This window comes from Leuciscus leuciscus (assembly GCF_965113295.1).
Source record: "Leuciscus leuciscus genome assembly, contig: HAP1_SCAFFOLD_687, whole genome shotgun sequence".
NCBI classification, from domain to species: domain Eukaryota; kingdom Metazoa; phylum Chordata; class Actinopteri; order Cypriniformes; family Leuciscidae; genus Leuciscus; species Leuciscus leuciscus.
The window spans coordinates 1-26,863 of record NW_028118053.1 but is presented as its reverse complement, the minus strand read 5'-3'; the positions used below and the strand labels follow the sequence as shown (position 1 = coordinate 26,863).

The 26,863-nt window shown below is 40.0% G+C and overlaps 3 protein-coding genes across 3 annotated transcripts; 2 read left to right on the top strand and 1 right to left on the bottom strand.

Moving 5' to 3' along the window:
• Positions 1-2,797: 2,797 nt before the first annotated feature.
• On the bottom strand, positions 2,798-8,355 carry LOC309491897 (uncharacterized protein). Its single transcript, XM_082190920.1, has 2 exons — positions 8,219-8,355; positions 2,798-8,115 (listed from the first exon to the last, which is right to left on the bottom strand). The coding sequence occupies exon 2, from the start codon at positions 7,847-7,849 to the stop codon at positions 7,397-7,399; it is 453 nt and encodes a 150-aa protein (XP_082047046.1). The 5' UTR covers positions 7,850-8,115; positions 8,219-8,355; the 3' UTR covers positions 2,798-7,396.
• Positions 8,356-10,978: 2,623 nt separating this feature from the next.
• LOC309491895 (membrane-spanning 4-domains subfamily A member 4A-like) lies at positions 10,979-21,247 on the top strand. Its single transcript, XM_082190918.1, has 7 exons — positions 10,979-11,212; positions 11,465-11,575; positions 11,683-11,751; positions 14,243-14,395; positions 14,736-14,849; positions 16,500-16,589; positions 20,201-21,247. Exons 1-7 carry the CDS (start codon positions 10,988-10,990, stop codon positions 20,285-20,287), a joined length of 849 nt encoding a protein of 282 aa, XP_082047044.1. The 5' UTR covers positions 10,979-10,987; the 3' UTR covers positions 20,288-21,247.
• A 171-nt stretch (positions 21,248-21,418) lies between these two features.
• Positions 21,419-26,840, top strand: LOC309491896 (uncharacterized protein). Its single transcript, XM_082190919.1, has 7 exons — positions 21,419-23,628; positions 23,789-24,020; positions 24,158-24,307; positions 24,488-24,665; positions 24,767-24,843; positions 25,082-25,262; positions 25,402-26,840. The coding sequence occupies exons 3-7, from the start codon at positions 24,269-24,271 to the stop codon at positions 25,698-25,700; spliced, it is 774 nt and encodes a 257-aa protein (XP_082047045.1). The 5' UTR covers positions 21,419-23,628; positions 23,789-24,020; positions 24,158-24,268; the 3' UTR covers positions 25,701-26,840.
• Positions 26,841-26,863: the final 23 nt, after the last annotated feature.

Here is a 26,863-nt window from a genome sequence, read left to right as displayed (position 1 = left end):
TGCCAACCCATATTCAGTGTGCAAATTAAACAAAGAAAAAATTCAAACCTCTTTTACTTTTAGTTAGTGTCTACATTACACTACTACATAATAATAGTTATAATATTAATCCCATGACAGTAATAGCCATATATTGTAAAACAAATGCACTGAAAAATAAAGGACGGTCATTAAAGCGGTAATGTTTGCACTTAGGTTTTATTACGCATTTAGGAGAGTATTGCAAGAAGCTGCTTACATTAACCTTACTTTCAAAAAAAAAAAAAAATACAATCATGATTTTTCATGAAAAATTATGTTAGAATTGTAGGCCTAAAAATACATTGGTATCAGCTTGTTTTCATCAATGGTATAATTAATACAATTACAATTAATTTGGTTTGTCGTGATTAATTTGTGTTCATAATCAGTAAAAAAAATCTTCTAACAAGATTAAACACATATGAACAATTAAATTATTATTGTATTATTAATTATGTTTATATCTTGAAACTACCCAAGCAGTGTTTCCGCTCAGATGTGATGGCGGAATGAATACATTACCAAAATGTGATTGCAGAATATATTTAAATTATCCATCAAATTGTCATTTTCTTCTTACTGTCTTGAGAGTTAACAATAATGCCTGACCAGTAAATTACTTGGTGAACAAAGAAAACATTTTGGCATTAGGGATTGGAATTTGTTAATGCCTAAAAATGTAAAAGTTTTACCTTATAAATAGAATTTAGTTAAATTAATTTTAAAATTCGTCGCCAGAGTGAATGGGAACATGATTTATTGAAAATATTTGAAAAGATATAAGTGTTTCTTAAGTCAATATTTTTTAATGGCTTGTCAACTCTCCATTCCTCCGCTGCGTGATTCTAGTCAGCGCTGGATTCTAGTCAGTGCTTGAGCGCTGGTCTATGACTGGAAAATAATAGAGTCGTTGCAAAAGTAACGATAGGCTACATGTCGCTTTAAACTGGAAGATTTTAAAATGTTAGACATTCTAAACTTTTGAATAAGAAATAATATCAAGTCGTCAAAATACAACTCGCAGGGCTCTCAAGTTTTGAACTGAGTTCAGAGTGAGATTTTGGCGGCGAACGGGTGTCTGATCTCATAAATGACACATATTCTTACAAATAAAATCAAATTTATTTAATTCAGCATTTATTTGTGTGTGTGTGTGTGTGTGTGTGTGTGTGTGTGTGTGTGTAATACTTATTATATATATTATATATATATATATATATATATATTATTATTATAGAGAATACTTTATGTGCGCAAAAAAAAAAAAAAGACTTTATTCTACTATTCAGATTTCCTTGTGGGCCTCGAGTGAATTCACATAGTGTTTTAGCGCAACGCTTCTGTGTTGTACGTAAACTTAAGATTGAGCCACTGAACTCACTTGGACTATATTAACGATCTTAATAACTTTTCTGGGCCAGCAAGTTCAAATCACATAGAAGCCTATGGAGGAGTGATCCAGCTCTCAGATTTAATCAAAAATATCTTAATTTGTGTTCCGAAGATGAACGAAGGTCTTACGGGGTTGGAACAAAATAAGGGTGAGTAATTACTGACATAATTTTCATTTTTGGGTGAACTAACCCTTTAAGTTGGTAATGTCCTTCCTAGAAGTTGGTCTCAACTGCTTTGTGAACTAAGTTACTTAAGATAAAACTACCAGGGATTCAACAGACTAGATAGGCTAATTCATGTGATAGTCTGGTCAAACTGTTAGTTAACATAACGTTACCAGCTGTCTGGACACATATTCCCCAGCAATGGTGAGATGACTTACATAGGATGTTCTTCTCCCACATTGATCAGTCTGTACTCTGTAGAAATTAGTTCGGCGAGATGTAGCCTAAATCATTTAAAATGTGACAGCCGCTGTCCTCTTCTGTAACCGTTACGTTACTTACTTCAGCGAGCATCTGAATCTGTGTCGCACGCACGAGCCTGTGAAAATCTTACCCAGATACAGCAATGCTATTTTCTGATTGGCTGTTCGGTAGCTATATTTAGTTTCACTCATGGTCTCACGGTTTAAAAAATAGCGCCGCAACTTGGTGGGCGTTATCCTCGTAATGTCTCTGCGTGAGAAATACAAGGTGTGGCGTGTGAGCGTGTGAATGGGTTGAAATGCGTGTGTCTCACGCCCAATGCGTGAGACTTGAGAGCCCTGAACTCGTCAAAACTCCGCGAATCACAACAAGCGCGAGCGGTGAGAACACTCACAGCATATACACATACCCGAACTTGACTGCACATCATATTTTTGACATTATTGATACTGCTTTCAATCGTAATGCAATAGAAATGGACACAAAAAACCTGCCTAGTGCCTAACTACAACACTGATGGTGGACTTGCGGTCAGGATAGAGCGGCTGCGGGCGAATGTTTTGGGGTTTTTTTGCGCGCGCTGCTGACGTATTCTTTCACGCGCACCATAGACGCGCGTGCACACACAATATGATATGATATCACACTCTGCGCATATGTTTTACAACATAATTTAACAAAAACATAGTCCTAACACTTTTTAAATAGCCCACTTAAAGTGTTTATTACAACTAAATTACTAAATGCTTAAAATGAATAAAAGTAAATGAACAAAAATTTGCGTTATATATTTAAACTCGTGAACGCCCCCCTTTTACACCTGAACGCCCCCCTTTCAAAAATCTTGCTTCCAACGCCCCCCGTTGTTCTCTGAACGCCCCCTGGGGGGCGGTACCGCCCCCGTTGAGAACCACTAATATAGATGGAGCAGTCATCATTCCTTTTTTTTTTTTTGCCCACATTTTACATGTTTTTAAAGTTTGTCAGGACATTTGTTGAAAGACCATCTGTTGCAGGATTCTTTTTTTTCCCCAAGATAGTTCTTTATGACTCTGTGACACCATACCTCCCTGTGATATAGTAGGTAGGGTTGCCAACTGTCACGAATTAGCCGGGATGTCCCGTATTTTGCGTCTAATTTATTTGTCCCGTATGGGACCTCCCTTGTCCCGATTAAATATACTGCTACGCTGATCTAACCACTGACTGATACAACGGCAACACGACACTTGAGAATGATCACGAGACCGCATCATCCAATCACAGCCCACACTCACGCGCATCAGACCATACGAATAACAAACTCTAAATTGACAATTTATTATTCTTTTGGGACAAATTATTGTTTGATTTGCGAACAGAATCCGTTGCTGTCTGGTTGCTCCCGGTTCGATCCGGAGTTCCGGACTCACGCTAACGGCAATCCCTTTCACTGTCCGGCCGGGTTTAGATTTCGGCAAATCAGTTTTGGTGAATTCAAACAACGTGATTATTGTTCATGAGTCCAACATCCAGCCACGCAAGAAAACATGAAATCTTCCTGAGGGAAAAGTATGCTATTACTTTCTTTAATTTCTTTAAAATGTAACGTTAGTGTATAATGTTACGAACCTGAAATGACATATACTGCGTGATACAGTACAAATATTTTGAGTGTCCCTGTAAAGAACCACAATTGTCCCGCATTTTTCTTTTCTGAAGTTGGCAACCCTAATAGTAGGTGAAAAGCAGCATGTGAAATGAGTAGTATGTCAGAATTCATAGTAATCATAAAATATTAGAATAAGTTCCCAGATGACTTATGTTTTGCTGGTCAGTAAACACAACGATAGAGAATTCAACATCTAGACTTTAATAAACTGATACTCGGGAGAATACAGGAATGATAGACACTAACCTAACATGCAACATTGATAACAGGAAAAACACTGAGGAGAACTAAGGGCTTAAACACACGAGGAAAGGTTATGAGGTAACTAAATGAACAAAAGGTGAATGTGATCAGTAACTAAGGGAACAAACTGACACACACAAGGAAACTAGGTCAACTTACAACAACAGGGCACTCAGTAACAGGGAAAACAGAATAAATAAATAAAAACAATTAAAACTAAACCAAACAGAGCATACACGTTATTCTACTTCATTTGCCAAGTTTCTAAATTTCACATCCAATGGACACTTTATTATACGCAGGCCATTGGAGAAGAGTCGTGAATGGCAGGGAAAAAATGCAACTCACTCTATGGCTGCGTTTACACTTGGCATTAACATATGCGACCTGTATCCGGATGTTGTCCACATACACATTGCAAAGACAAGACATTGTAATGTTATCAAGCCATCGTGTCTGCATTCACAGGTGGACGTCACACAAAACCCCGCCCACTGTCGCACCCGAAAGTTGCAGAACCGTTTTCTCACCACAGCTGGCAACGTTCTCGGACCAATACGCTTCTCTGTACCGTTTCCCATTACAGCATCTATACACATTATTAGTACTTGCAGCCTCTTTATCCTCCTCATTTTGTGAGATTTGTAAAATGTCCCCCGACTGAAAAACGTTTTTAAAAGAAAACCCACCACTTCAGGTTGACTTTGGGTGAACTAACCCTTGAAGGTTCAGAATAAGAAAATACTTTACAGTAATTCAAATGGAAACAAAATGATTTTTCTTACCCCATTGGCAGATAATTTTGCTTGTTTTGAGCAAAAACGTAAAAATTCTTGAAAATATTGACATAGTATCTTGTGTCATTTTACTTGTCTAGTAAATGTAGTTTGATATTTTGATTTAAGAATTTTTTTATATTTGGACTGGAAACAAGACAAAAATACCAAGTAAGAAAGGCATTTTTTGCCGTGTGAGCTATCACGAAAGTACTTTCAAAATGATGCCATAATCATGGCATGACACATGTCATAAATATGCATTTTTATTACAAGTGTCATTAAGTGTATTGGTTTATGCCAGGTTGTCATAACAAAGACATCTCAAACAATGTCATATTTGCATAAAAATGTCATAATTGTGCGAATGACACTTAATGACAGTTGGCATAAACATGCATAAAACCTCCTTCATATTCATGACATGTGTCATGTGTCATGATTATGAAGGTGTCATGTCAGTCTTATGAACACCTCTTCAAGTAAAGTGTTACCCAAGTCTTTTGCAAGAATATGCACGTGGCCTCAGAAACCTTTTAAAACAATAAAGATGCAGATCATAGTACAGGTAATGTTATATTTCCACTCAGTAAGAAGAGTTTTGGTATTCTTTAATATTGCATTCTTTCTCTATTTTCTCAACTTTTTTCATTTATTGCTTAGAAATGTACAGAGTAGAACTGAGATTGTTTACAATTTATATTGCAGTACTTTGTATTAAACAATAATTGACCCAAAAATGAACATTCTCAAATCCTCTAGACAAGGGTTAAAGTCACCTAAATGAAGAACAAAAAATATATTATGATATACTGTACTCTTAAATCATAACATCTTAACTATTGTGAACTCTGTCAGTGATGATAGCAATGCTAGAATGAGCCCCAAAGCTGCCCAAGGCTGGTTGTCCACTGAAGCTACACAGGGCTGAGCCTGGTTAGTACCTGGATGGGAGACCTCCTGGGAAAACCAGGTTGCTGCTGAAAGAGGTGTTAGTGAGGCAAGTAGGGGGCGCTCACCCTGTGGTCTGTGTGTGTCTAACACCCCAGTATAGTTACGGGGACACTATACTGTAAAAGAGCACCGTCCTTCAGATGAGACGTAAAACCCCAGGATGTCTTTCGAAAGAGTAGAGGTTTAACCCTGGCATCCTGGCCAAATTTGCCCTGTGGCCTCTTCCCATCATGGCCTCCTAATCATCCCCATATTGGCTTCATCACTCTGTCTCCTCTCCACCAGCTGGTGTGTGGTGAGCGTTCTGGCGCAATATGGCTGCCGTCGCATCATCCAGGTGGAGTTGCTCATTGGTGCTGGTTGAGGAGATTCCCCCTTCCATATGTAAAAGCGCTTTGAGTGCCGAGAAAAGCGCTATATAAATGTAATGAATTATTATTACTATTATAACACTCAGAGGTGATTACATGTGCCATGACTGTAATGTAGCCCTCGAAGTCAACCTGTCAGTAGTTATCGCTACTGTAAACAGTAACAGAAAAACCAACAGGATAATGAGATCATTGAAACCATGAAGCCCAATAGACACTGTCTGCTTATACTAGCATCTATGAAAGAGTGACTTCTAGAGAAGAAAGCACATGTTCTTGGAATTATTTTATTTTTATTATTTCAAAACCGTTAAAAACCGGTAGAGCTTAAATGCTTTGTTTTGGAACAATGATTATGTGTTTACCTGAGTTTGCAGTCACAACACAACAATGCCATTTGATTGAAATTCGACAAGAGGACAATCAATGCTAATGGCCTCAGATTTATTACACTTCTAAGTTGCAAAAAGTGTAATTTGTTATCAGATATCTAAAGACTGATACCTGCTTTCACTATAGTATTTTAAATCATGCTGTGCTGATCAGCATTATTTCAGCATTATAAACAATACAAAATCAATACAAAATACAAATTTGGAAGGTGGCTTGCTTCTCCATAGAGAACACAACCACTCTGTGTTACTCCTGCCTGGCGCTCTGAATCACGGCGGTGAAGAACGGAGAACTGTTCCTACTCTGCCGTCTGGGTGACACGTTATAGATAAATCCTTCCACCGCGTCTTCACCCTCTTTTCGGACCTTTGCAGGACTAGCCATCCCTCCGCTTCTTGATTGTGGTCACTGATGCCGTGTTCTCCTGGAGTCCCAAATTTGCTGTCTCGGACAAATTACATAATATGCCACCAGAGAACTATTTATCCCTGTAATATGCAAATTAAGCTGAGACTGATGATGGGCCGCCTCGAGAGAGGGGCGAGCACAATGATTTCGATCATTCAATGCCGTTTGTAACATTTAGTTAAAACTTACATTTTATGCCTTCAAAGCTGCTGCTCTAATATACTTAAGGAAAAAAAACAAATAACTACAATTGCAATAGGCTGTAAGTCACGCCATGAAAAACAACTCAATTCAGGCAACAGGTGCATCCTGAAGCTCCAGCGCTCAGCTAGGCAATATTTTCAATCTATCCAAATAATGAATTCACGTCCACATTTCCTTCTTATTTAAAAAAATCTCTATACTCTTCCAAAAGACAGACACTACAGCTTAAGTACGCCATTTTTGAAGCTCGTATGAAAAACCTAGATTGAGTTACATTTAAATACATATAACGGCCTAATAAACATGGTGTGTATCGAATATTTGTAAAACTCACACAATCTTCACATTTCATTCAGAACATTACATGACTGGAAATGAACTTTATAAGTAATGAAATGCCGACCAGTGAGTCCAATACAATATTGCTACAACAGACAACTGCAGAAACAAAGAAAACACATTTATTTAAAACCTGTAAATCCACGATTAGCACTGATCTGAGAATATTATTCTTTACTGCTCAGAAAGCCGCTTTGGAACAATCTACATTGTTTAAAACACTATAAATGAAGATGACTTGACTTGACTGTCCCCCGCGCCGAGAGCACGAGCTGCCTCGATAGACAGAAGGAAACTGTCCAGGTTCACTTTCAGGTCGAAGACGGGGGACTGCAGAAAGTGATCCTCGATCGCCTCCGCGTCGTTGAACAAACTGGTGAGGACGGCGTCGCGCAGATAGGTGGACAGCGCCGAGCTGGTCAGGACTACACTCTCATCGCTGCTGTCAGTGGAGACAATAGCTTTCCCTCCAAAAGAGGCGGAGAAACACAGGGACGCCTGCTTCAGCTTGCAGCCCTCGCACCTGTGCATCTTTGACTTCTCCACGAACTCCCTCTGCTTGAACTGGCAGCTGGAACACTTGCGTTGAATAGCCTCCTCAATGCCCTTAATTGTGGCGCTGAAAAGTGTCGTTGATTGCTCTTCCTCGCAGCCTTCTCCCTCCATCACCTCCAGGTCAGTGATCTGCTCTATGGTGCTGGACGAACCAGTACACAGGCAAATGCACCCGTCTCTCTCTCTCGTAGACAGGTTCTTGAAATTGTAAGAGTTGCCGCCCTCTGCCGAGTTGATGAACCTGTCCCACAGCGTAACCTTTATTTTGCCCGTCCCGTTGCAGATCCGCACCTCCTTAAGCTCACAGTCCGAGCCGTTGACGTCACCACTTTGCTCACAGATCCATGAAATTGAACGTTTCCACGGATCTCTCCCACCTAAACACACCAAAAACACAACATTAGTTTTCTATCCATTGCGGCCACAAACAGGAGCGGTCAGGAAATGTCAGCTCTGCGATTCACATCTTCTGCTTCAGACTGAGGGCTTTCACCTCCTCTATAGTCTTGGTTCTGCAGCTCGGCGGCGCGCACCGCAATAACGGCAGACTGGTCACCTCCACGCTCGTCCCACGAAAGCACAAGACGACGAAACCGTCTGAATCAGAGAATCCTATAGGAACAAGCAAAAGAGTTTAATTAAAACCGAGCCCACTGGCGATCCAGCACTGAACCACAACACATGCCATCAGTGAGGCTGATTTGTAAAAAGAACTAGGCTGCTTACTTATGCTGCGCCTGACTTTGCGCAGCCTCACTGCGTTGCCGTTCTTTTCTGTTTGAGTGAAGGTGGCTTGATTCTCCATAGAGAACACGACCACTCTGTGTTACTCCTGTCTGGCGCTCTGAATCACGGCGGTGAAGAACGGAGAACTGTTCCTACTCTGCCGTCTGGGTGACACGTTATAGATAAATCCTTCCACTGCGTCTTCACCCTCTTTTCGGACCTTTGCAGGACTAGCCATCCCTCCGCTTCTTGATTGTGGTCACAGATGCCGTGTTCTCCTGGAACCCCAAATTTGCTGTCTCGGACAAATGACATAATTGTTTGATCGAGCCCCTGCCCTTTTTCAAAACGAATCAAAAGTGCCCTTCTCAAACTAATATCAATGATGATAATATTGTGGTCAATAAAACAAAATGCATTTGATTGTAATTAATTATGATTATAATTTGACCGTAGCAAAAGTGGTGTTGCAGCTTAACAGGTTAAGCGTTTTAAAATCATAATGCACCTACATAATATTAGGTATTCCACCATCGAGCCAAATATAGTTATTTCAGTGATGGCTCGACGGCAGGAAGGAATAAACCATAAAAAAAAATTATGTTTTTTTTCAATAATAAAAGGTAGTGTTTCGATTCAATTAAAAATCCACATATTTTAAAATATGACATAATTCATTGAAGCCTGTTTGTCATGTATAATACACCAAACAACCGTTATCTGGCACAACAAGTTCAAATTTCATTGGACAATGTGAAGTGGAGCGGTAATTTTCCAGTCATTCATAAATCGTTTGAAAATTAGATGGACAGACGAATTTACATTTATGAAGCGATCTAAATCTGCGTCGTTTAAACAATAGATGCTAACTGACTACAGAGCACTGCACAAAACCAGCACCAAGAGTCGCATTAATAGTAAGTAGTATTAAAGTCACTTTTTATTTAGTCTATGTATTGATACACTGTTTACCATTTGATCAAACTATCATAGTTGGTTAAATGAAGCCCAGGCGCCACCTATAGGCCTATTATGTGAAGTGTATGCGGACAACAACATGCAAAATGGTGACGTAAGGACTTTAACATTTTTGATAATTAAGCAGCAATAGTATAACAGTACAGTAGCCTACTACTGGTCAAAAATGTGGACACATTACTATTTCTATGTTTTTTTTTTTAAAGAAGTCTCTTGTGCGCATCAAACCTGCATTCATACAATCAAAAATACAAAAAAATATTATTACAATTTAAAATAATGGTTTTCTATTTTAATATACTTTAAAAATATCTAAAAATATCTAATAATATTTATTTCTGTAATGCAAAGCTGGATTTTCAACAGCCATAACTCCAGTCTTCAGTGTCACATGATTTTTCAGAAATAGCCTATTCATTTCTTTAAAACAAAAGAAAGAAAGAATATTACTGACCCCAAACTTTTGAACATTAGTGTATATTGGTACAAAATAATATATTAATAATGTATCAATACAAATAATATAAAAAATCATTCAGCGGCATTTTCATGCCCGTTTCCAAACCAGCATGCAGATTACTTGCTGTAAACTACAACATAAGCATATTTACCCCTCCTAACCATCTGATCTCCGCCTGCTTCCCCTTTCATTCTGGGAAACAGTATCAGGAGTTACTCTTATGACATCTTGCTTACATCGGCTTATCTCAGAAGAGTGAACTCGGGCCTAGACCGTGAAGCCGGTTTAGAGAGATAGCCAGGTTTCAGTTTAGTTTGCACCAATCCTGGGTTTTAGGCACCATGAAAGTAGTTTGGCTCATATTTTAGCAGTGTTCATCGCCACAGTAACTTATACTCCACACAGTTAACCTGATCTAGGGCAGGTTTTGTTCCAGGTAAGAGATCTCAAAATGCAATTGGACCAATCAGCTGTGAGCAATAAAGTCACTCCCCCTGTTTCTACTCCAAATTAAAGTACAAAGCAAATTATAATTTTTATTCCCTTAATCCATTACACATGTACAATTTTAGTTGATCAATTATTATTAAGCACTTAGTTTAAATGATTATAAATATATAAAAGTAATATAAATAAGCTTAAAAATCAATAGATAAAGCTGTAGAAAATGTCTAAATGTGAGCTTAAATGTTCAATTCCTATATCAATTATATAAACAAACTTCATAACTTTTACTTGCACTGATATAGCAAGATTTTTTCTTTTAGTTGTCCTCTTTCACAAACATATCAGGATCAAAGCCCGAGTTGACAGAGAAAGTTGATGATCAGCGTCATGGTACCAACAAAGCCTGGTTGGATTGGTTTGGTTTTGTAAACTCGAAACTAATCCTGTAACCCTGAGTTTGTTCAACTACCATCATGTTACGGTTTCAAGGTCTAATTCTAGTTGATGACAATAATTTAACCAAAGTTAATAACTACTAAACTACTAGTGTTTCAACAACATGAAGATTTAATAAATAAACTCGAAAGTTTGTTTACATATAAAATCTATTTTATAATTATATCTAGTCTTGATTTACTATGATTTTGTACAGGTCAATTTCATATTCAGGAAGAAGAATGTCTCACACTGTCATACCCATGACCTCCTCAACGCTGGTCATCCAGTTTCAACCACCAACACAAACACCAGCAGCTGGAACTGGGACAAATGTTCCTGTGCCTGTTTATGGACAACAGCCAGCAGGAGTTTCACCTCTTCATGGACTTCAGCCATTTCTGAAAGGCCAACCAAAAGCCCTCGGGGTGAGGAATTATTCATAAACCCAAATAAGTTTTATGTGTTTATGTCAATGTGAGTGTGATTTGGTGGTATTAGTTGTTGTGGACAGCACTCAGCAACAGCAGTTGAAAATAAAGCGCAGTTTATTAATAACACAACCCAAAGTCGTAGTCCATTAAGCAGGCAGTAAATCAGTCCATTTATATTGTTTATGTAATATTGTTCCCCAAAGTGTGATACTGTTTTACTTTAAAATACTTTCTTATCCTTCACAGGTTGTCCAGATTATGATTGGTCTGTGGACTTTCCTGTTGGGAATCGTGTCTACAGTTTATGCAGATTCCAGCTTTGTCTTTAGTGGTATTCCTTACTGGGGATCTCTCGTCGTAAGAAACACAATTATACAAAAAAGTGTTGTGTCTTGTAAGTGTATGTAACACAAGTCACATATTCCAGCAGAATCCTTGATTTGTGTCTTTCTCTCTGCTCTCAGTACATCATCGCAGGCTCACTCTGCATTGCTGCAGAAAACAAACCGAATTCACCCTCCAGTTTGTGTTTGGTATGTACACACCACTTGTTGTTTTTCAGGGTTTAACCAGAGGCACTGGAACCCTGTTGTGTTTGTACTGATTTTCTGTAGTGATTTCTTCTTCCTTATTTTTCTGCCAAAAAAAAGTGTATGGGCATCAGTGACTGTAATTTGTAGAGACCCCAAACTTGTCTTGAGTAATGGCGAGAAACAAAATAATTCTTTCCCATGAATCCTCAAATGCATATCTCTGAATTTATTTCCGTCTATAAACATTTCTGCCATTTTAATTTTCTAATATAAATATATATATATTTCAAACTTCTAGGCCGTTGGTCCAATCTGCACTAAATGTTGCACATTGCAGCTAGGGATGTTGCTGGCAAAAAGTTATCAAACTAATTTTGATTAATCGAAGCATTGTGCCAATATAAGTGCATCAAACTGTCTCATTGAGCAATGCTAATTTTCCACAAATTTACATTTTTCTCCTGAACGCAGCGCACAAACTTAATTGATTAGACAAAGACTAAAGGACACATCAAGAATTCACACCAAATTGTGTCAAAGTTGGACCTAGCCGCTACAACGGAAATTGTAACACTGTAACTGGATGATCGGTAAAGTTAAAAATGAATATGAATCTTCTTTGTTGATGTCAAAACAAAAATTATAATATGACTTGGCTAAGGTCAAAACATGTATGCTAGTAGCCAATCACATTTCAGTGACTAATAACCTCAAATTTGAATGGCCCACCTTAAGAAAATTGACATATTTGTATGTAGTGTGAAAACTAGTAGGCTATGTGTAAAAAAAATTTGTGGAAAAAATTAATGTGTAACATTTTGGGCTCATAGTGTATTTCTTAAGGTGTTGACATTAAAGTTTAAGACCAACAGTTCACACAAATAATACAAATAAAAAGGATATTAAGGCCTGGTTTCACAGACAGAGCTTAGATTAAGCCAGGATAAGGCTTTAGTTCAATTAGGGCATATGAACATGCCTTTGAAATAAAATATTACTGGTGTGCATCTCGAGACAAGACAATGACACTGATACATTTTAAGATCTGTCAGAGCAAGGTGCTTTCAGTTAAAACAGCTCAAACATGATTTTTTTATTTTTTTTTTTGTCTTGGACTAAAAGCCTTGTCTGTGAAACCAGGGATATGTTAAATACTTTCTTATACAGAAAATGTTGAGCTGCAAATGATAACTCCACAATCGCTTGAAATTGACCTATGACATGCAATTCATCTAAATTTCAATGTTTCACACGAGTCCAAATACACGCTTCAACTGACAGTGTAATGTCTTTGCCAACTGAGCAATATGTGGATACGTACCGCACGATTATTGCCACCAACATAGAGTGTTTTCGTCAGCAGGAAGCCTTTTTCCGCCATGTTCAAATGAACAGCGCAGCCGCTCCGCGCTGTACTGGATAAGCTAACATAAACAAGCCACGTCAGTTATGAATATTTGATGAATAATCTAAATTTTAATTTTAATTTGAAAGCCCTTCCAAATAATCTGAGATTCTGCACCAGATGTCTTTGAATGTTTTCCTCTCGTTTCAACGTGTCTGCACACTGTTGTTGGGTGTGGTAGAATATCTTTCCATCTATGTTAACAAACCAATGCCGAGTTCACACTGCACGATTTTCAAAGTAGTCGAGTCACTGTTGTTTTCACACTGCGTGACTATCTGGGGTATCATTCAGTTGCTGCTGTGTTCACACTGAACGATGGATCGGCAACAGAGGTTTCACACTTCATGACTTTACAAAAGAAAGACTCGCGACAACTTCTGGCTAGTCCGCAAACTACGTTTCACAACCAAACACATGCGAGAAGTGATAAGGAAATAATGCAAGATCACGTGTGCGTGAGACCAGAGTTCTCACGTGAGACTGAAATTGTTCTTAAAAATGAAAGCCTGCAAGAAGCTTGCGATCCAGCGAAAAGGAGAATTTTTTTTACGTTTACGCAGGAGGAAATGCTTGGGGAGACGAGAGCAAGGAGTGTGTGTTCTGCAAAGAGAGTTGGGGGTAAATAAATAATTTTGCAATGTGCTGCAGGTCAAGAAATGTGTGTGCTTTGTTTCTGTTTGATATAATTGTAAATATATCTATAAAAATATTGATATTCTGGTCTATAACTCCTCCCGAACTTCCCGCTGCTCTGTATCTTGCTCTCTCATTGGCTGCAGGTCATCGCCGATGTAATTTTCAGTCAGAACATTTTTGATTTTGAATCGGCATGCCAAATATCTCACATGCGTCGGCGACTCGTCTGCAATTCTCTCAGATTGCGTCTTTGATAATTCACACTGCATGATTGTCACTCGCGTGAACGAGCACCGATTTGCCTATGATTTCTGGCATTTGTCGGCGATCTCCCAAAACCTGTCAGGAAGGGGCAAAAAATGGGGCTTAAAATCGTTCAGTGTGAACTCGGCATTAAGTTCTTGTTAATTTATTAATCCATTTTATGTTTTGTTTTTCTACCTATAGGTGAAAGGTTCACTTGTAATGAACATTTTCAGTGCTCTATTTGCAGCCACTTCCTTTATCATACTTGCAGTAGATTTGGGTATAGGGCCGATGATGTACAGTCACTGCCCGCCCTGGGAGGATTGTCGCTATCGTGTTGATGTAAAGTATAAGGTATGTCGCCAACTTTAATCTTGACATTTATTTAGTAATTACAATAAGATCACTGTGTGGTCAGCACTTGTCAAAAGTCAATATAATCTGTCCAGTCTTTTCCCCAACATTTCAGAAGTAGTTTATAGATCTCTTGCTATTACTGATCATTTACAATGCAAGAAGGCATTATACATTCATTATAAACTCAGTCCAGTTTGACCTATAAATATGTTGTATCACTATATGAACCTCAAGGATGATAGATTCTGAACTTCTGAACAGCCTGTGTACTGATGTGAGTGCTAATCATCAATTATTTTCTCATTATTATTTGTGCTAATGTTGAATTCTCTCTCAGACTCTCTTCTTGGGAATCAATGTTGTATTGTTGATATTCGCCGGCCTTCAGTGCATCATCTCCATGTCTCTGTCAGCATTTGCCTGTAAAGTCGCCTGCTGCTGTTCTCCACAGGTGAGTGATGTGAAGCCAAGGGTTTTTAAATGTGTTTGTCAGCTGAACTCCTCAGATATGCATATAGAATGAAAATAGTTACATTTAAGGGTGTTCACACTTGGGTTCACACTTTAAAAGAACCAACAAACACTAAAAATATTTATTTATTAAATTTCTCTTTTAAATGTTCAAATCCACAAACTTTTAATATGTAAAATTCTCGAGCTATGTGAATGTAAATGAAGTGAATTAGGGGTTGAACAACCTCAGATTTGTTTTAAGCGACGTCAATTTATCGCTGATGACATCATTAATAAAAACACAAGAGATGGGAATGCTTTCCAACATGTCACAATTTGCAACAAGAGCCTGAACCTCGAGTCGAGACTCGAACACGGATCGCTTTGTGCACAGCTGCGCTATATGACAGCACTGCCCTCAAGGATATTGCTATGACACAACTGATCATTTTTATCAGTTATTTTGCCAATGGGTCATTAGATTTCTGCTCATTTTAAAGTAGTACAGAAAGATTACATTATTTAAGATTACAGCACAACTGACTATATGTGTCATTTCTACCGTTTGATGGATTTTATGCCTCCATGAATCAATTCTGCATATTTTACTGCATCATTGACTTACAGCCAAAAACATTGACCTAAAATCACCCGATTTGCAGCGTATCAGTCACACATGAACAGTTTTTAAGATTTATATATGTGCATTAATTGTTGCTTCGGACGTTAGCTGTAATGTTTATGGTCTTTTTCGGGATAAGGATAAGTGAGATATTGAAATTGAGATGGGTGTGTTTGCTTCACACTGCTGACAAGTAACTGAACTAACACAAAATAGATTTATTTATGTACGTAATTATGTAGGAAATATTATGCATGAACACACTGTATAGTATATCAGGGAATATAAGCAGAAATTTATTTGAATTTACATTAAATACATACAATCCCCTATTACTAAATTGCACTATATTGACTTGACTTTAAAACTACAATGCCCTTCAGAGTCGTCACATTTGTAATCTCAGAAGTTTAACTAGTATAACACTATGTGCTTTAAGCCAACATAATAGTTCAATAGAGTAAATTTTTCCCTTCTTAGAAACATTGTTCAAATATTTTCTTTCAATACATTTGTCAGGTTTTTTACCTTTAAGCACCATTTCTTGTAACTACTTTCTTAAACATCCCTTATTCCAAATCATGATTTTAGTAATGGAGGTTTGAGCCATTGATATTCAGAGATAAATTAAGCGTGTATAATTACCTGAGTGTGTGCGTCTCTCAACAGTGTTCAGCAGAAACGTCTCTACTAATTGCAAAAGTTTACAGGGATAGTTCGCCCAAAAATGAAGAATTAATTTTTGGGTACTATCCCTTTAATTGCTTCAAAAACAACAACATTAGAATCTACTGAGAGATGTCATGTTATTTTTTTTTATTTTTTTTTTATTCAGTTGAAGGTGTAAGGTTTCACATTAGGATATTTCAGTCCTGATTTCATTTCAGGATTTCTGTCTTTTGCTTTTTTCTACTCCATTCGAATTATATTGATACCTGTAATACTGAAACTGTCTGTCAGTGTCATTGCACGTGTGGCATTTCACAGTAAGAAGACATAAAACTCTACATGTGTATTTTTCCAAAGGTGTCGTCTGTTCCACAAGTTATAATTCCACAAGTTATAATTCCACAGGCCTGTGATTTTGGGCCCAATCAAGATCTTAACAACTCAGGGGTAAGAGAAGCTTTTAACCCTACTCCCAAAGAAATTCCACAAAACAATGGATTATTTGAATTTAGTGTCACTATATATGAACTGGAATTGTGTAAATCATTAAGTAATGGATGCTGTTACGAACTGCTCAGAGACACAAAGTAGGAGATCCAAATGCAGCTTTATTGGCTGGGGCAATCCAGAGGCGTAATCCAAAGTACAGGCTAGGGTCATACACAGGCAGGTAGTCAAAACAAAGAAACAAACAAAACAAACAAAACAGGCAGGGACCAGAGGCAAGAGAGTAATCCAGGGACCAGAGGCAAGAGAGTAATCCAGGGAACAGGGCAAGATATCAAAAACCAAGAAACAAGAAAACCAGGGAAACGCTCAGAAATGCAGTGTAACACTTAACAAGACTTCGCGGTGAGTGAATGAATGAACAAGGTATAAATAGACTGAGACTAACAGGGTGATGGGACACAGGTGAATGCAATCAGTGATAATGAGGTACAGGTGAATGTGATGAGTGTTCAGAGATAATGAGTCCGGTCAGTGAGTATGGGAATTGTAGTCTGAGAGTGAACGTGAGTGTCTGATGTGGAGTGCCCTCTGGTGGCTCTCAAGGGCACTCCAGCTGGTGACCGTTACATAACCCCCCCTTTAAGGAGCGGATTCCAGACGCTCCTAACTTGTCCAGGAGGGTGGTGGAGCGGAGGCGGACCCGGGGGCGGGATGGAGGGCCAGGCCCGTGCAGCGGAAGAGGACCTGAAGACTCCGGCAGGGCGGAAGGCCAGGGCGGAGCAGGCTGTGCAGGCGACCAGGGCGGATCAGGCTGTGCAGGCGACCAGGGCGGAGCAGGCTGTGCAGGCGGCCAGGGCGGAGCAGGCTGTGCAGGCGGCCAGGGCGGAGCAGGCTGTGCAGGCGGCCAGGGCGGAGCAGGCTGTGCAGGCGGCCAGGGCGGAGCAGGCTGTGCAGGCGGCCGGGGCGGAGCAGGCTGTGCAGGCGGCCGGGGCGGAGCAGGCTGTGCAGGCGGCCGGGGCGGAGCAGGCTGTGCAGGCGGCCGGGGCGGAGCAGGCTGTGCAGGCGGCCGGGGCGGAGCAGGCAGTGCAGGCGGCCGGGGCGGAGCAGGCTGTGCAGGCGGCCGGGGCAGAGCAGGCTGAGCAGGCGGATCCAACGGTTCAGGAACATGAACGGGCTCTAGAACAGGAACAGACACCGGCTCAGGAACAGGAACAGACACCGGCTCAGGGACAGGAACAGACACTGGCTCAGGGACAGGAACAGACACCGGCTCAGGGACAGGAACAGACACCGGCTCAGGGACAGGAACAGACACCGGCTCAGGGACAGGAACAGACACCGGCTCAGGGACAGGAACAGACACCGGCTCAGGGACAGGAACAGACACCGGCTCAGGGACAGGAACAGACACCGGCTCAGGGACAGGAACAGACACCGGCTCAGCGGCGGCCATCTTTTCCGAAGACACTGGCTCGGTGGAGACCATCTTGTCCCGAGACACAGGCGTGGTTTCAGCCATCTTGTCCGAAGACACAGGCGTGGAGTCGGCCATCTTGTCCGAAGACACAGGCGTGGAGTCGGCCATCTTGTCCGAAGACACAGGCGTGGAGTCGGCCATCTTGTCCGAAGACACAGGCGTGGAGTCGGCCATCTTGTCCGAAGACACAGGCGTGGAGTCGGCCATCTTGTCCGAAGACACAGGCGTAGAGTCGGCCATCTTGTCCGAAGACACAGGCGAGGATTCGGCCATCTTGTCCGAAGACACAGGCGTAGAGTCGGCCATCTTTTCCGAAGACACAGGCGCAGAAAGAGGAAGAGGAACAGATTCAGGCTCAGTATCCGGATCAGATTCAGTCTCGGCGGGACGAGACTCTTGACGGGCGAACGTGACGTGAAGCTCAGTGTCTGGATCGGCTGACGTGACGTGAAGCTCAGTCTCTGGATCGGCTGACGTGACGTGAAGCTCAGTCTCTGGATCGGCAGAAGTGACGTGAAGCTCAGTCTCTGGATCGGCAGAAGTGACGTGAAGCTCAGTCTCTGGATCAGGATCAGCGCGCTCTGAGCTTGACGGGACCAGCGTCAGCGAGGGCTTTGAGCTGGATAGGACCAGCGGCGAAGAGGACTTTGAGCTGGACAGGACCAGCGATGAAGAGGGCTCTGAACTGAACGGAACCAGCGGCGAAGAGGGCTCTGAGCTGGGCAGGACCAGCGGCGAAGAGGGCTCTGAGCTGGGCAGGACCAGCGGCGAAGAGGGCTCTGAGCTGGACGGAACCAGCGATGAAGAGGGCTCTGAGCTGGACGGGACCAGCGGTGAAGAGGGCTCTGTGCTGGACGGAACCAGTGATGAAGAGGGATCTGAGCTGGATGGGACCAGCGGTGAAGAGGGCTCTGTGCTGGACGGGACCAGCGGTGAAGAGGGCTCTGTGCTGGACGGAACCAGCGGTGAAGGCTCTGTGCTGGACGGGACCAGCGCTGAAGAGGGCTCTGTGCTGGACGGGACCAGCGGTGAAGACTCTAGCTTGGCGGGCATGTCGCTTGCTGTCTCAGGGGCGGCGGGCATGACGCATACTGCCTTGGCTTCGGCAGATCTGGCGTGAAGTGCGGGCTCGGCAGACGTGACGTGAAGCTCTGGCTCGGCAGACGTGACGTGAAGCTCTGGCTCGGCAGACGTGACGTGAAGCTCTGGCTCAGGAGATACTGTGGGTTCACGGAGCTCTTCCTCTACCCCGCCCACAGTAAACGATGAGCCACTCAACAAAAGGGCCAGGTTGATATACTGCTCTAAAGTCCCATGAGGATCATGCCAGGGCATGAATGAACTGAGCGGTTCAGATAGTCCTCCACGAAAAAATATCATTAGGCACTCTGTGGTCATTGAGGTAAGATGTGCCAGTTCAATAAACTCTTCGACATACCTCTCAATCGAACGATTCCCCTGACGGAGACGCAGGATTTGTGCACCTGTGTCCATGGTTGGCATGGCTGCTGGATCTTTGTGTGGCGAAGTCTTCTGTTACGAACTGCTCAGAGACACAAAGTAGGAGATCCAAATGCAGCTTTATTGGCTGGGGCAATCCAGAGGCGTAATCCAAAGTACAGGCTAGGGTCATACACAGGCAGGTAGTCAAAACAAAGAAACAAACAAAACAAACAAAACAGGCAGGGACCAGAGGCAAGAGAGTAATCCAGGGACCAGAGGCAAGAGAGTAATCCAGGGAACAGGGCAAGATATCAAAAACCAAGAAACAAGAAAACCAGGGAAACGCTCAGAAATGCAGTGTAACACTTAACAAGACTTCGCGGTGAGTGAATGAATGAACAAGGTATAAATAGACTGAGACTAACAGGGTGATGGGACACAGGTGAATGCAATCAGTGATAATGAGGTACAGGTGAATGTGATGAGTGTTCAGAGATAATGAGTCCGGTCAGTGAGTATGGGAATTGTAGTCTGAGAGTGAACGTGAGTGTCTGATGTGGAGTGCCCTCTGGTGGCTCTCAAGGGCACTCCAGCTGGTGACCGTTACAGATGCATTAAATGTTTCATAATATCAATAAATAAGTCGTCTTTACGCTAGGAAGCTGATCATATATAATTTTTCTTGCAGATATCTGTGGTCAACAACCCTGCCATGTATCACCATCCTGCAGACAATCCTCCACAATACAGTGAATTTAAAAAAATTGAATATTAAAAGTCGACAGAGTTGAGGTGGGACAAAAAGGTTTTCCCAGTGATTTCCTGTCCATTATCTCTAAAGTTTTTTCATTCAAAAGGGAACATTAAAGCAAAGAAAGAAATCACTTGATCAGATATTAATTACATGTCACAAATGTGTAAACAATAACTATTAGACTAGATAATAGTTAAGAAAGTTGCCTAATCATTAAAGGGGTGGTATAATGCCCTTTTCACAAGATGTAAAATAAGTCTTTGATGTCCCCAGAGTGTGTATATGAAGCTTTAGCTCAAAATACCCCACAGATATTTTTATATAGCATGTTAAAATTGTCACTTTTTGAGGTGAGCAAAAACGCACTGTTTTTGTGTGTGTTCCTTTAAATGCAAATGAGCTGCTGCCCCGGCACAGAGGGCGGAGCTTCAAGAGCTTGTGTCCTTTTACCTCACACACACATGCACTGGAAATTTCTAAAACTTTTAGGCTTTTCATGTTCAAACCAGAGTCAGAAAGATGGAAAGACTCAAGAAGAAGTGACAACATGTAGACAACATTTCTGAATGGTTAGTTGATGAATTTATGTAACTTATGTGTAGTTATCTTCTAGTCATTGATTAGCGTATTCTGTTTTGATAATATATAAATCATGTTCCGGGGGCGGGGTTTATGTAAATTTTAGGGTTAGTGATGTCACTAACCTGGGAGGAAGCTTGTGTAGTCCCTACCAGCCGTTTCTTGTAGTCCTTAAAAAGCAATTTCTTTAAAAGCAAATATCTCCCTTTGCTTTGAACTTTGAGCGATGTAAATTTGCAGATGTTGTTTATGCTCAAACAGCAACATTACACACTAACTAAGGTTAGAAAAGTGAAATCATATTCAACCACCCCTTTAATGAAACTGGATAGATTGTTTTGAACAACTAATTGCTTAATACAGTATAATCTGTAAGAATAAAGTATTCATAATATAAAAATATTCATGTCTCTTTTTTTGTTACCTTTCACCAATTAAAGGGTTAGTTCAACCAATAATGAAAATTCTGTCAAAAAATTTTCCAAACCCGTCAGACTTTCGTCTTCGGAACAAAAAATGAAGATCTTTTTGATGAAATCTGAGAGATTTCTGTCCCTCCTTTGACAGCTACACAACTACCACTTTGACGCTTTAAAAAGTTCATAAAGAGATTGTAAAACTAATCTATATGATTTGAGCGGTTTAGTCAAAATTTTCTGAAGAGACACGATCACTTTATGATAAACAAAACTGAATTTAGAGTTCCTACTGAGGCTTTGATTTATAGTGTTTTAAGATTTTGAGCAAGAACATACCACAGAGAAGCATTATCTAAAACCTGGATTTTCCACAAAATCTTTTGTGTAGCCAAAAGTTTCTAAAGTGTTAAAATATATTGCTCTACCCTATCTAAAAAGATTAGGCCAACATCAAACTATTTCATTTTAGTAAGGTCAAAAATATCACAGATAAATGTGTAGCAAATTAGCTCAAAAGGGGAACGTTATAATAAATGTACTCGTAATATATGAACTTGTTATAATTAATTATTAATATTTAGTTCAGTTAATAGAATTGACTTATTGTAGCTGAATTAATATTACAATCAATAAAAAAATACAATCAATTAGTCTGTTAATCCTGCAAATACTGATCATCTATCAACTCTTAGAGAGAATTTTGTTTGTGGCCACAGAAAAATAACACTCATAGCATGTAGCTGTGATGATCGCATTGTTAAAGTGACAAACAGAGACCAGAATCAACTTGCATGAATGTACATAAAAGTTTTATGTAACTAAATAAGAACACATATCTAATATAAACAAACACATACACAATCACGCATAAAGTGAAAGTGAATTAATCCGAAACAGAAACTAATGAAGCTATGGGAAAAGTAATTTAACCATCTGAACAGAACCATTCCACAGTTTATACTAAACCTCTGTTTAGTTCAGTGTACGATACTTGTAATGCCTTAGCCGTTGAACGAGCGCCCAGATGCAGTCTCAGGAGAAAGTCTTAATTGTTCAATAAGTCCATGGTTTTGAAATTGCAATCAATTTCTTCCGCGTTAAATGAAGAAATGTTAATGAACTTGCGACATTAGCCTGACTCAGTCATTGTCGATAGTTACAATAGTTACTTCCTACTCTGGTGGAAAGGACTGGTGGTTGGACTGGGTGTCTTCAGACTTTTCACATGAACAGCAATCAGAAGAATGAAGAAGAGGAGAAGGGACATCACTCCAACAGTGGCCTTTAACTTCTGTAGAGGTCACACCTCCAGGGGTCAGTGAGCCAATGGTAACTTTGTCTTAGAGCATGCTGTTTTGCATATGTAACTGGATTGGGTGTTGATGGAGAAACTATTAAAGATTCTTGTAATATTAATATGTTGCATAGGTATCAACATATAAAATAAATGATCATTCAGATAATTAAAATAGAAATTCAGAAGATACCAAAAATGGTTTAGGTAAGGTTACATTTAAAGGGGTCATGACATGAGAAACCAAATTTGCCTTGATCTTTTGGTATATAAGAGGTCTTTGTACCATTAAAACGTCCTGCAAGTTTCATAGCTTAAGGTGTCTTAGCCATTATAAACAAACCATTTATTTAATCAAGCTCTAAATACAGCTCGTTCTGGATCCATGGTAAGAAGTGACGTCACGGTGCGAAGTGACGTACCAGCCGTTTGCATATAACCGCCTCCAGCACAAGACAACTACGCTTCAAGCGCAAGACAACTACGCTCATTTCGTATCGTTGTCGTGCCGCGCGCCTCACAAGTGTTCAGTCGACGTGCAGCGAGTGGGTCTGTGTACAGGAAAATTACGATGCCACGCAGATGTGCTGTTCCTGGCTGTGGACAAACAACATCTTTGAATACGCTGCCGAAAGATCCAGACGTCAGGGAAAAATGGATGCACTTTATTTTTTGCGGACGTCCCAGTCACGGCAGTGTTAATTTAAGCGTTTGTTCTATACATTTTAAGGATGACTGTGTTTTGAGAACAAATCCCAATATTTGATGCTGGCTTTGCCAGAAAACTGTTGCTCAAAGATAAGGCCGTGCCGACTATTCTGGGCTCAACAACGATGACGCAAACTGTAAGTAATGTATTTCAAACTTTAAACTACTTTTTAAAACGTAATTTTATTCATTATGAATAATCACAGTGTTTTTACTTAGTTTACTTGCATATTGTTTTCAGAGACCGCCATGTTCAGGCCCCATAGCAAAAGATGTTGGCTGTCAAACTGACCAACCCACTCATACATCTGTGGGCACACAGCTGTCGTTTCGAACCATGAGACCCAAGTGTCGTAGCAAAGGTATTATTTCTATAATCCTAACTTGTGTCATCATAATTCTATTTATAAGAAGCTTAAAAGCTTTATTGCCTAAAAGGAAGTATTTATAGTCCATATTTTTATAATACTGCAATTACAATTGATAGAATAAAACTTTACATTGTATTTTCTAACGTTTTAGAAACACATACAGAGCAGTCCTCAAATCTTTCAAGTGGTGATGTCGCCATACCCTGGACTACTTCACAGCCTTTTACTTCCACACCTTTAAAAGATGAAAGGCCTGCCAAAAGGCGTCGCTTTGAATTGGAGGGTGAAGAAAGTGTGTCTTTTGAAGAAGTCTGTGACACTCAGGACGTAACATATGACCCTGCTCAGTCTATCACCAGTGTGACTGAACCATCAAAGCATTCGTAAGTTTTTGTATTTATCATGTTAAGTTTAGCATACATTTATGTGAACTGTATGTTTTACTGACTCGTAAAACTGATTATGTTGAAAAAAAAATACACTACATTAATTTTTTGTTATTCATTTTCTCTTGTGATAGCATGTACACATCCAAAGCCTCTCATGAAGACACCAAATATATTGTGTTTGAAAACTGTCTTCATGACCTGTCCAGTATGTTCAAGAGCCTGCAATATTCAGCCTCGTAGCAATGGGACTTTTTTGGCCATTGATCAACTTTGCCCGCATTGTGAGTACTTCAGACAGTGGAAGAGCCAACCCTGTGTTGGCAGTACCCCTGTTGGTAACCTCCAGCTGTCTGCTTCCCTGTACTTCTCTGGAGCTTCATTCTTCCAGATGAAAGAAATTTTTTTTTCCTGTTTAAAATAGTTTAAACGTATAATGCATAATAATTTTTTTTCTTTTGAAGGTATTTGAGTCAATGCATTTGAAGATGTTCAAATACAGAACCTTCAGAAGGCATGCCAGCATGTACCTGGAACCACTAATAATATATAAGTGGAAGAAGGAACAGCTGGATTTAGTGAAGGATCTCTGTGAGGCGGACAAGGTGATAATTGGTGGCGATGTGAGAGCTGATTCGCCAGGTAAAGAGTCATGCTTGGTGATGCAAGTTCTTCTGCAGTCTTAATAATTTGTTCCTGTGTAAACTATTTTATACAATATTATTTGTATTGTGACATTTTAGGCCATTCAGCAAAGTATGGGAGCTACACTACAATGGATCTTCAAAAGAACCTCATAATAGACATCCAGCTAGTGCAAGTGAGAAAATGCATAGATCACATCATGTCAATGCACACAAAATTACCAGAAAAAAAGTGGCAACAGAGTATGCCTTGCCTGTTTCAAATTAAACAATTTTAAATTATAATTGTATTATAAATTACAATTGCTATTTATAATAAACCTTTTATACTTCAAAGATGTAGTCGGATATGATTACTGTTTTAAAGGAATGAAATAACTGACTTTCACTGCCCTGATAACAATTTTTTCACAGAGTAATGAGGTCGGTGGTAGCTACCACATGGAGAAAGAAGGGTTAAAACGAAGCCTGGAATGGCTGGAGGAATGTGGTGTAAGGCTAGACTGCATTGTGACAGACCGACATCCCCAGATTCAAAAGTTTCTGAAAGAACGAAACGTCACACAGTACTATGATGTCTGGCATTTGGAGAAAGGTACGTTTGAGCTTTCTTGTCTTGTGGTTATAACTGTACTTAGTACAGATTCTGAAAAAAAAACATTTCATGTTAATAAATGGACAGTTTTTTTTACATTACATAAACAATATTTCTTTTTGGTATTACAATTGATTAGGGTTGTCAAAGAAGTTAGAGCAAATTGCCAGAGACAAGGACTGTTCAATAGTGAAAAAGTGGCAGCACAGCATAAGAACCCATCTCTACTGGACTGCAGCATCCTCTACTTCAGGACCAGAGAAGGTAGCCAAGTGGAAGTCCCTCATCAATCACATTCAGGATGTTCACATCCATGATGATCCATTATACCCACAATGTGAACATTCACATCGAGTGTCTAAGGGCAGCAGTAAACGCTTCAAACCTGGTGAGTGCATAATATTTCATATTATTACCATTACCAATCAAAGTGGCTGACTGTTGTTCATCTGTGTGTCCCACAGTGCTAATACTGTTTCCATTATCCTTCACACAAACTCATACATACTACTATTCCAGGTTCAAAACCACTTTACAGAGTCGAAAAGGTGCTGACTAACAACAGAGTCCTCAAAGATGTAGCAAAGCTCAGCCCTCAAAAAAAAGTATGCAAATCAAAAAGTTCCACCAGAGACACAAACTTACAAGGGGGAGAAAGACGTAAGAGAGTTGTAACCAGAGGAGAACAGAGATCGTATTATGTGGGCAGAGACGAAAAAAGTGCATCTGATGAAGAGGGTATTTTTACAGTTCACAGTTTGAAGGAAACCGAGATTCCAAAGGTTGCCCCACTGACTATCACATTGGCTGTTAATGAGACAACAATACCTTTTGAAGTTGATACCGGTTGTGGTGTGACTGTGATGAATGGGTCAAATTTTTCTAAATTATGGACAAAGCATCAAATTCCAGAATTAAAGACCTGTTCTTTGAAGTTAAAACCCTATACTGGCCAAACTTTAACAGTGTTAGGTTCTGCGCAGGTGGAAGTTAGACATAAAGGAGTCATGAAGGAGTTACCTGTAGTGGTAGTACCCGGAACAGGACCCAATCTATTGGGTAGAGGATGGATTAAATACTTGGGCATGGAATGGGAGGCCATACATAAGGGGTGGAAAATGTAACCTTGACTGAAGTGCTTAGCCAACATTCAGAGTTGTTTAAAGAGGAACTGATGAAGGAAGCAGATGACTGAAGACAAGTCGTTCAGGTAGGCATTGTGCAGGTAAGGAGTCAGTAAGTGACCAGTTAGGGCCAATGAGTATAATGGGAAATGTAGTGAAGAGTTGGTGACTAACTGGTGAACGTGACAAAGTGCACCATAAGTGAGTTAAAACCCTCCCCATTTATCCGGGCTTGGGACCGGCACTGACATTGCACTGCTTTGTGTAAAGTCAGAGGCTGGGTTAAAAATATAGATATTTTTGGGGTTTTGTTATTTTTTTGTTTTTTTTGTTGGATTTTTTTTTTACTTTTAAAACGAGTGTGCTTAATAAAAATGAAAGTGGAACATAAAAAAATTTACCCTAACTACCTACAACTAAAAACATAAGAAAAAACACTCTAATAAAATGTGCTAACTATATATAGGAAAACTAAAA